Source organism: Anguilla anguilla, chromosome 14 (genome assembly GCF_013347855.1).
Source record: "Anguilla anguilla isolate fAngAng1 chromosome 14, fAngAng1.pri, whole genome shotgun sequence".
NCBI classification, from domain to species: domain Eukaryota; kingdom Metazoa; phylum Chordata; class Actinopteri; order Anguilliformes; family Anguillidae; genus Anguilla; species Anguilla anguilla.
The window spans coordinates 25,455,630-25,466,288 of NC_049214.1; the positions used below are offsets into that span (position 1 = coordinate 25,455,630).

General features: G+C 43.1%; 1 protein-coding gene across 1 annotated transcript in view; it reads left to right on the forward strand.

The window, feature by feature from the left end:
* The first annotated feature begins 5,278 nt into the window (after positions 1 to 5,278).
* The window catches only part of LOC118212650 (golgin subfamily A member 7-like), a 9,263-nt gene continuing 3,882 nt past the window's right edge, over positions 5,279 to 10,659 (forward strand). The window contains exons 1-3 of the mRNA XM_035390796.1: positions 5,279 to 5,378; positions 7,644 to 7,769; positions 10,492 to 10,644. Of these exons, the coding sequence (XP_035246687.1) occupies positions 5,325 to 5,378; positions 7,644 to 7,769; positions 10,492 to 10,644 (333 nt within the window). The 5' untranslated portion in view covers positions 5,279 to 5,324. The remainder of the gene's footprint in view (positions 5,379 to 7,643; positions 7,770 to 10,491; positions 10,645 to 10,659) is intronic.

The following is a 10,659-nucleotide window of genomic DNA, read 5'->3' on the forward strand; positions in this document are numbered from 1 at the left end:
CTTTCATGACCATACAAATTATGAGCTCTTGAAAGAAGTGATCAAACACACGAAAATGAGTTCTGTTGTTGCGCGAAAACAATACACAATGTTTATGGCAAACTCTGTTTAGTTCCTACATCTGAGAGCTTAATTCGAACGTTCAATCTTCTGCTCTTTTTTTTTTGTTTTTGTTTTTGAAAATTCGCTTTGAGCAAGAGTCTGAAATAATTCCATTCATTCTGTACGCATTTCCACACTATGCAGGCTACAGTGCTACAGTGCCTACAGTGCCAGACGAAGGTCTGATACTTTTATGGTGGTAATAAGGTGAAGGTTTTCCAAGGTTACAACATTATGTGAACACTTGACTTACGTCTAAAAAGGAAAGAAAGTAAGAAAATGTGTGAGCTAGCCTACGTACAAATAAGACATATAAATCGAGACCCAAAATTCGAATTGCATATTTAAATTTTGTCAAACGTAAAGAATATACTGACAAAGGAAAGCTGCGGAAAAGAAATGCGCATTTATTGACGGTTTATTCATATTTCAACAATATTCTTTTTTAATTCATATTGGGATATGTCCCCCCGCTGTGCTGGGAATGAAGGCCACTTTACCCAGAACATAGCCAGATTAATTTACTTAATTTGTGCGCCAAACTCGTAAATCATTGAAAGTCACCTGGATTGTGTAGAGGCACGAGACAAAGGCACGTGGAATCGTCAAACTCTCAGGATAGCGGGCTATCCCGGCTCGCCAAAACCGCAAGTCCACATCTCAACATTCTCCCTGGACACCCGGTAACGCCAGCCGTCTTTCCATGGCCAGAAACGTTGGTTTGATTTACTCAAGGATAAAATAATCGTTAAAAGACAGAAACGGTTGTGTCAATACACAATACTTTAATACACAGCCTAATAAAAAGCAATAAAGGTGCCCCCCCCCCCCCAACATTCTCTCAGCATATACATTAGTCACATTTTCGGTGATGCTGTCAGAACATTCTATTTCACCTGCTCACTGACCATGTGAAGGTACCTATCCAAAGGAATAGGTTAAAGTGCACACTGCATATTTACAGTGTTTATGTAAAAAAACAAAAACAAAAACAAAACAAAACAAAAAAAAAAAGCAGCGCCCTTTCTGAGTCCAACCAAAAAAAAAAAAAAAAAAAAAAAAACAGTACCAGAGTCCAGTGCATTCCACAAGTACTTGGATGTTGTGCGCGGCCAGCGGACATGTTTTGAATTTTGAAGGTTCTGAATTGTGGTGGTTTGGAGGAGAATAAACATATTTCCGTTCGATGTGATTTGCGCAAGACGTTAATATTAATGCCGATCTAGGGTGTTCCTTCTGAAGCGCGAGATTACGACGCAGAAAAACAGAGTGGGTAATGAGGAGTGTGGGTATTTCCGTCACCTGAGCAGAGTGCGTGCAGGGATGCTGTTGATTAAACATACGTCACAGGGTGCTTGGAGGTAGACACAGAGGTAACCCTCTAAGTTCTAGGAATTCAAAACCTTCCAATGAAAAAAAAATCTAGGAAAATCTTTGTACAATATTTGTTCTATTGTCAAGGCTACGGCAAAATTGCCGCGTTATTGTTGAGGAAATCCCATGAAAGCTTCTTCAATATTGAAAGGAACATTTTTATATATACAACACAATGTTGTATTCATTAAAAACCATAGCGTGGATTATAAGGGTACCTGTCTGCCAGTAGCAGAGTTATCCCCCTCTGGGCACCAGTGCTGAGAATTGTCTGTATAAATGTGATTGCAATCCAAAATGGCTTCATTAGTTTGAAAGCTGTAATTGTTCTCTCCGGTATGCTGAAATTTCGAGTCAATCCGATGACTGCTTGCCCCTAGAAAATCTGACCAATCTGAGGTTTGGGCAAAAGTTTTGATGGGTCTACTTACATTTTGTTACCTGAGCCAAGTCAGTAAACCTGAGTCATAATGGTAGCATGTATACAATCCATCTTGGTGAGTCGCTAGTTCAGGTTTTCAGGACGATTTCCCCACAACTCAGTAGAGAAATGAACACTGGAGTAGTGAAGGTGGAGCAGGGGTCCGCAAAAAGAATGTTGGGGCCCTCTGAGGGAATTAAAGGGCCTGACGTTTGGGCCCCCTGGAGGACTTGTTGCACCTGCTATGCATTGGTAGCTGGGTGAGGGCGGGGTGGTGTAGGCAGGGGCTTATCTAGGAATTCTGAGCCCTCTGAAAGAATATTGCTCCGGGCGCCGCATTTTTAATAAAACAAATTGAATTTTTAACTGCCCCACCCCAAGCTGTGGGCCCCTAGAATCATCACCACCTTTCACCCCAATAGCAGTGTCCCTGGGTGTCGGTTTTAGGGTACAATCATAGGACTCAGCTAAAGCACTGAAAAAAGCAAAAAAAAAAAAAAAACAGATAGAAGGCATTCTGCACAGGAAATTAAACAGCTAAAAAGAATAAAAGACTAAACAATTAGGGGTACATGATACACCTCTTTAAATGTTTGCCAGGACTTGCTCTCTGAAGACAGTGGGTGTTTGAGTTGAGTTTTTGAAGTGGTTTTCTATGTGACCGTGTTTGATATTCATTTGTTTATGGCTAGAAGCGACACGCCTTAAAATGAGTTTATTGTGCAGGCAGGTTTGGGATTCCCAAGCGTTCACAGACTTTAGCGCGAAACCCAGATGCTTTGGCTGAAGCTGGCACTGATGATTCCTAGAATAACACTTCTAGTCACATTTCATACACAGCTTTCTCTATCTTTCTTCTTTCCTGTTGCCCTTCCCAGCAGTGATCCGGCGGCCTTTGGAACATGAAGTGAGGGAGAGGAGGAGGGAGCCATTTACACCACATTGTTTGTTGCTTGCCATATGCTGGAATCTCAGACCAAAACGAAGGCCAGAAATCTTGGTGTTTGGCTGAAGTGGGAATGCCTGCAGTCTAGACACTGTTCATCAAACACTTTCCAATGGTGGCAGTGTGAACAAAAGAAAAAAAAAAGTTGCGCTTGAGTTTAATGTTTTACTTTGTGCCTGAATATTTAAGATGAGCATGATGCTGACAGTGTACCACTTAGCTCCACCCCCGATATATCAACCCCACCCACTTGGTGTGTAAGCCCCCTCACCCCTGGCATCAGTGCCCCACCCTCATTATGTCATCGCCCCACATTCCAAGGGTGTGTTCCTACCACTTATTTCTTCTGCCTTCCTAGTCTCCTTTCCTAGTATGAGAGGCCAAACGGGCCAAAAATATGTGAAATTAACGTCTGGAATCATCGTCGACATCGGCACGTTCCATTTGTTTATCTTATCTCCTTGCTTCTTTTCCTTGCCCCTAGCTCCACCCATTGAAGGATGCAAGGAAAGGAAGCAATGAAAGGACGCAATGACAGAGGAATCAAGGAAATGTGTATAAGGCAATTGGGACGTCCTTGCGTTCTTGCTCGTTGACAGACGTGGCAGATGTGGAAAGGTGGATCCACAGGTCAATCATTACACGTTACGCATTCCGAATAAATACTTTCGCAAAGGATGCACTCGTGTTGCCTTGTTGAAGAATTCTTCGGGAGCCTCCTAGCTCCTTGAAGGAGAATTTAACGGGTTGGAATGTCCTCAAAGATGACGCACCTCGATCGATTTCTAGGTCAGTCAAGGACCTCGGAGACAAGGGATGAATAAAATAAGCGATTGGAATGCATGCACGTTGACAACGTGTGATTCCACATGTCAGTTTCACATATTCTTTGACCCGTTTGGCCTTCCATACTAGGAAAGGAAGCAAGGAGGTAAAAAAATAAGCATTTGGCACGCATCCCATGTGTCAGAGAGATATCCGCCATTATAATGTGATCCAGGCTCTTCCGTTTCAGGTTCTTAATGAAGTTCTTACATGGAGGGGAAAGGGTGGTTGAAACATGAAATTCCATGGCGATCTCTGCTTGGCAGCTGACTCTCCCTGTTGTCTTGGGAGAAGCATGCGGAATGGAAAAAAAGGACCGCAGAAGTGCTTAAGTAAAGCCATGTTCCGTTCACAGGAGGGCAGAGGGCGAACTCATGAAGCTGAGTTGATGGGTCGATACATTAACAACAAAAAAAAAACAAACAAAAAAACAAGCTGCCAAAAAAATGAGATACTGCACAGCGTACCACTGAGAGCGGCAGCATTATGCTCCATCTCTCAGCTCAGTGCGTGGTGTCCAGATGGATCCCCACATGTTCCTGTTCTGGCTGTGATCCGCTCTCCTTCCAATGCCCTGTCAGATGGATGGGCTATGGGAACATCGCAGACCCGTGTGCCACGGTATCTATGGCCCCCGCTGACCAAGCCAACAGCTGAGTTAGTCATTTATTACACACCTGCTGTTATCCAGAGATACAGATGCACCTAACATTTCACACACTCTCTATGTATGCAGCTTGATGTATTTACACCACGCAATTATGTAGCTGAGTATTTATGTATTATACCTTTTAAAATATGTCTCTAAAGCAATTCAGCCAATGCTGAAAGGGTACCACAGTGCTCCACCGGGGATTCGAACCGTCAACCTTGTAGTCACTGTCGCATAGACAGACATTGTGAGCGAAGTGAGATATAAACTATCAAAAGGACTAGTGAATGAAGCAGAAAAAATATTAAAACAGCCATTAAAAATGCATTCAAATGATGCACATAAAAATATGAACTTGCACACAGTTTTTGGTGAGGTAAAAAGATTACGAGCCCTGACCAGCCCCAGGGTACGAGACTGATGGAGCAGATCTTAGCGAAACGTGTCTTTTAGACAAATGTAATTTGAGAAGACTCGGAGGTCACTGGCAGGAACCATCGTGGCCACGTAAATGTACTTATTTACTTTTGCTGGTATTTGCATTTTAGTCCCTTTTGTTGAAAAGATGTTGACCCCGGGGGGGCACTAAAAAGGGCCATTTGGATTTCTCATTCATGTGCACTGCTGGTCAGCCACGGCCTACATCTTCTCTGAAGTGAAGCCTATCCCCGAATAATGCTACGCATCCCTAACGGAAATTATGCATATATTTACACCTGGACAAACTCAGCTGCACTGCAGAGGGTGATTTGGGTGAATCAACCTCGAATTCTTTGGATGAACTCACCTTGTTTCTGCAATATGCATGAAGACGTTGGATGAGTAACTAAATTTCCGGGGAAAGTATTTTAGTGTGTCATCACGGTATGGTTTTTGAACTTGCACAGTTCATTTATTGGCGCTACGCTTTCTTTCAACACAATGCCATGCCAATTCAGCGTGACTGTGCGCATTATGTTGTGTGGAACAACTTCATAATTGTCGTAGTTTCAGAGGGACTCCCAATGCGTGGTGCACTGTCCAAGACGGAAGCAGGAAGGGACTTCAACATGGCGGAGGTAATACAAGACGCTACATCGTAAACATAACATTAAATAATCCCCCATCAAAAAAGGTTGACTACTTTTAGGTTTAAACAAGCTTTTATTATAATTGGTAGCTTTAGCTGTGATTGTGTTCTGAAATAATGTCACAGTTTGTTTGCTCAGGTGTCCTCGCAACGTTATCGGGAATCAGACAAGCTTTCTACGGGGTGGTGTAACTTATCGATATTTATTTAGCAAGCGAAAGTTATCTAGCAAGCGAACTTTTGTACATTTTGTCATTTCATTGACAATTTTTTCTAAGCGTACAAATTCGATACGTTAAAATGCTTATATCGGTTTATATAGGTCGATGAAATGTCTTTGTAGCTAGCTCTGATTCATCAATCTCTTATTCATCTGGATTGGTAGTAGCCTAGACTAAGTAATGATATATTTACTTGTGGATCCCCAATGGATTTGTTATGCTTTGAAATCAGTATGAGTTGTGACTCAAACGGGATGAGGACAGCTAATTGGCTTGCTGCGACAAATGTGTTGGTAAACTGAAACTGGGTGAACGAGCCAGCTAACCACTATTAAAATGCAAGTCGGTGGTTCTAAAATTCGGTTCTGGGGGATCACTGTGTATGCTAGTTTTCCGATTGCAATCACTGGATGTTAACAAACTGTCAATTTTTCGTAATTATCGTAGGTGCTTTTATGTTTAGATAGATTATTAACCCCCTTAAGCCAAATTTAGTCAGAAATGGCTATGCAAGCCATGAAGATGTAAGTAATTTTGAGCAAATGTATTGCATGTGCTCTCTTAAGACGTCAAATGAATGTTTTTCAAACTACCGTCACATCTAACTTGGTTTCTCCCAAAAGACGTCCAATGAAGTACAAGGCTTTTAAAACCAGGGTCACGAGAACGCTACGGAAGGCAGTGCTTTAATTTGTGTACAAATAGCTTCGTGTTCTTCGGTCTTCAATGCTAGTTTCAAAGACTGGTGTTAATGTGTTCAGGAATTTTGCTGGAATGCAGTGACATCTCGTCAAAAAGTCCAATTTCTCTTGTTTGTCGGAACTTGGGCCGGCTTCTGCGTGTGCGTTTCTGTTTTTAGCCATTTGGCTGTTTTATGTGTGTTCCAACATCCAACATTCACCCAATTCCCAATTTCTCTGGCAATGATCTTCTAATCTGACGAAAATAGGCGCCTCTTAATTTATTAATGATTTTGTTGTAAGCTGGGAATTGTAATATGTGGCCTGTCGCTTGTAAAATGGTACATGTATCCTATTACAGTACTAATGATATTGAATCAAACATCTGTGTACCCCTGCCTCCAGTAAAGGATGTGCATTTAATTTGCATTATAATTTATTAAATCATATATGTACTTATAAAACAGTCTGCAATATAGGTCATGTCCCTATACCTATCTCTAAATAGCACATTTGTTAGCTTTTGTGATTCTGTCGTCTTCTGTCTATGCAATGTTACGTGACCCAAGGTTTGAGAGAGTCCTTATACAAATATCTATTATTATTATTATTATTATTATTATTATTATAGTGCAACCCTCCCACTTTCCAGGTTAAAGGACTAGTGGCATGCAGAATTATAAGTAAAAATGAGGCTACTAAAACAAAGTGGATCCCATATTGCTTCATGCTGGATGAGGGTAGTGTCAGTCTGGTGTCCTGGAATTTCAGCTTCATAAGCACCTTCCTTGCCTGCCACCCAGCAGCTGCGGTCAGCAGAAAATGTGTCTCCTCCACCTCCCCTGTAGTACGAGGCTTGTGGCTCGTAGGGTATAACATAGTCACTGGCTTGCAGGGGAGTATACTGGAGAAGTATGCATACTGCTGCACTTCTGGGTGTGTGTGGCCTAGCCCTGAGGCTGTACTATAGTACAGTTTGTTTCCAGAATGGGGTGAAATGAAAATAAAAAGCTATTGGTTGATTCAGTGTATTTTGGTCACTGGAACAGTACACTGTATAAAAATGTTACTTTAGGGGGCATCATGCATGATTTCAGGTCATTTATATAGTTACAATTTCAATCAGAGAGGACTTTCATTTGGAGCCTTTTCCATATTGTAGTCGCTGTAGTTCTAGTTGTGGTTCTCAGTGTGATGGGGGGGGGGGGGGGGGGGGGTGTAGGTGTAGTCCTCAGTGTGATGGATGATGTTTTTTTAGTTCTCAGTGTGGTTCTGGTTCTCAGTATAATGGACTGGGGCCGGTGGGCGGAGACTGGGGCGTGGCTAGCTGACCTCATGTGCTTCTCTCTCCAGACCCACAGTCTGCAGGACCTGCGGCAGCAAGCGGCCATCGCTGCCAAAGTCTTCGTCCAGAGGGACTACTCCAGTGGCACCATTTGCCAGTTCCAGACAAAGTTCCCGTCCGAGCTGGAGAACCGGGTAATCCATAGCCTGATTCATACTTTGTCACCAGGACCCTTTCTGCAAGTGTCGTACAACAAAAAGGTTGTATTTTCAACTGAAAAAGTGCTGCACAATTCTTTTTCTCAGTGTCCTACACCTCTAGAATTTCATGTCGCAGACAGCCAGATGGAACACCGAAATGCATTGTCATGGATACCATTTTTTTCCCCCCTTCGCTTCATTATTTAGATTTTTCCCGGAAATAATAATGAAAAATTGTATGTACGATGTAGCGATGGATGCAGATATTCAAGTCATTGAACCGGTTAGGCAATGTCCTAAAATGGTCGAAATGCCTGTCTTCTTCCAGAATGTAACACATCTGCTTAACTAGGCTAGAACATATTCACCCTGTTCTTCCCTTGTGTTTTATGAATGATGGACCTCGTTTCCCATTCACGTTGTTTTTTTTTTTTTTAAAAACAAAAGAAGATTTCAAAGTTCTTTCTCCTCTATTTCTCAATAATTTCACCGGACGCCACCATGTTTTCACAAATGCTGCTAAACATTAGCAGTTTGGTGTCTTGTTACCGTAGAGACATCCCCTCCGGCTTTCGCTAATGTATAAATGCGAAATGTAGTGCGACACTTTCCTTTTTGTCACGTGAGACTGGTTCAGAATGGGGTGCATTCCAACCACTTATTGTGTCTCCTTTCTTTGTCTCATTTCCTCATACGGAAGGCCTAACGGGTCAAACATTTGTCAGCATTGTCAACAGAAGCTCATTCCATTCACTCATTAAATCTCCAAGCATCCTTTCCTTGCTCCTAGCTCCACCCATTGGAGGGCACAAGGAATGGACATGGGGAGGAATTGAGGAAACATGTATAAGGCAGTTGGAGAGTCCTCGATCTTTCAAGTGTCAGTTTGAAGCCATGTCGACTGAAGACGTGGCAGATGGGGAGAGGATGCATAGGTCGACCATTATGCGTTGTGCGTTCCAAAAAATACTTCCACAAAGGATGCACTTGTGTTTCCTTGCTCAAGAAATCTTTGGGAGCCTCCTAGCTCCTCGAAGGAGCATTTAACTAATTGGAATGTCCTCAAAGATGGCGCACCTCAATTGGACCTATGAGACAAAGAACGAGTAAAATAAGCGATTGGAATGTTGACAACGCGTGATTCCAGACGTCAGTTTCACATATTTTTGGCCCGTTCGGCCTTCCATACTCAGAAAGGGTGCAAGGAAAGGAACTAGGAGGTAAAAACATAAGCCATTGGAACGCACCAATGGTCTTGCGACGAAGTATAAATCAGGCTTAAAGCATGCCTAGGCAAAGCCTTGTGGGATACTTGTGGGTGTGGCCTAAGTGCCAGTCCTAGTGTTGACCTTATTCATTGACTCATTCCCCCAGGGACCTGTGCTGTTGCATATGGACTTGCTCAGCATGTGTCTAACGTGCTGGCGGTGGTCTGAGAGATCTGTGAAAGGCACTAAATTGCTTCGGTTTTCGTTGTGGTTTTTTTTGTTTTTTTGTTACCGACCTGAGGTTTCACGGCTCGTTTGAGCCCTGCTTGCTTGCGTCTCCTCCGCGCTTTTAAGTTCAGCCCTGATTTTTCCAGGTCCCACTGGTCCCACAGCACTAGCTTTCTGTTTTTTTCTTTCTTTTTTTTTTTAAGAAAAAAAGATGGTTTTTGATTTATTTGTTGAGAAACGCTTCTCTCCGGGAATGTTGGCGCGGTTTCAGACGGCCCAGCTGCGGCTGCCTGTGCGAGGCTGGGCTCGGCCCGATGCTCCCTCTCTCCTCCGCGGTTTGATCTTTTCTGCCGGGGGACGCAGGGACGTAAATCTCCCCCGCAGCCGCGGCAGCCGATTCTTCGTTTTTTTTTTTTTTTTTTTTAAGCGTGTGGCGTGGGGCTCAGCCAGACCGGAGCTTCAGGTGTCCTCCGTAGGCATTCCCAGAATCCTCGGCGCCCACGTCTCCCTCTGCGGGCCAGGAGGAGGAGGATCTGTTAGGCTCATATCGGCAGCCTCTACTTTCCAAACTCTGTCTTGGCGTTCGGCAGGATCTCCTTTGTGTTGAGTATCTTCAACATCCAGCTATGTTATTTCTGTAGCCTTCAAAAAGATAACTTGTGCCTTAATGGGATCTTCTGAAAAATGTAGCATCTACAAAGATAAACAATGTACTTTTAGCTACACAGTATCTTTCTATTGTTCTGTTGTACTAAATCGAGTCAACATCTCAAAAGTTGAAATTTTTGCTGCTATTTTCAATCCGCTTCTTTGTAGTTTCTCATGCTGCAGGAGCCCTGATGCGTTATTGGGCAGATGGGCCTACGTGTGCAGCACTAAGAGCCACGTGAACTGTGCAGTGGCTGCTTATTAATGACTGACTGTGGGCTGGTCTTTAAGGTTCCATCTCTTCACCCTGTAAATGAGCTGTCCTACTGTAGTGGTACAATGTGTGGTTGTGTCATTCTCAATGCAGTTCCCTGTAGACTATAATAACATTCATACTCCCAGAATTCTGTGAATGCATTGTAATTTAATTGACTTACTGACTTCTGCTGATTACATATTAACCTCATATTGCTAGTATAGCATCCAAACTCTTGATTCTTTTGAGGTCGGAATTCAGCGTATTTTACCATAAATATCTTTCCCTGGATAAGAGCATCTGGCAACATTCCTTCTTAATAATAATAATAATAATAATAAAGAGTAATAGTAATGAGAATACGAATGCCTTTCAGATCGACAGGCAGCAGTTTGAGGAGACGATCCGCGCGCTGAACTCGCTGTACGCCGAGGCGGAGAAGCTCGGCGGGAAGTCCTACCTGGAGGGGTGCCTGGCCTGCCTGACCGCCTACACCGTGTTCCTGTGCATGGAGACTCACTACGAGAAGGTGGAGCCCCGCGCC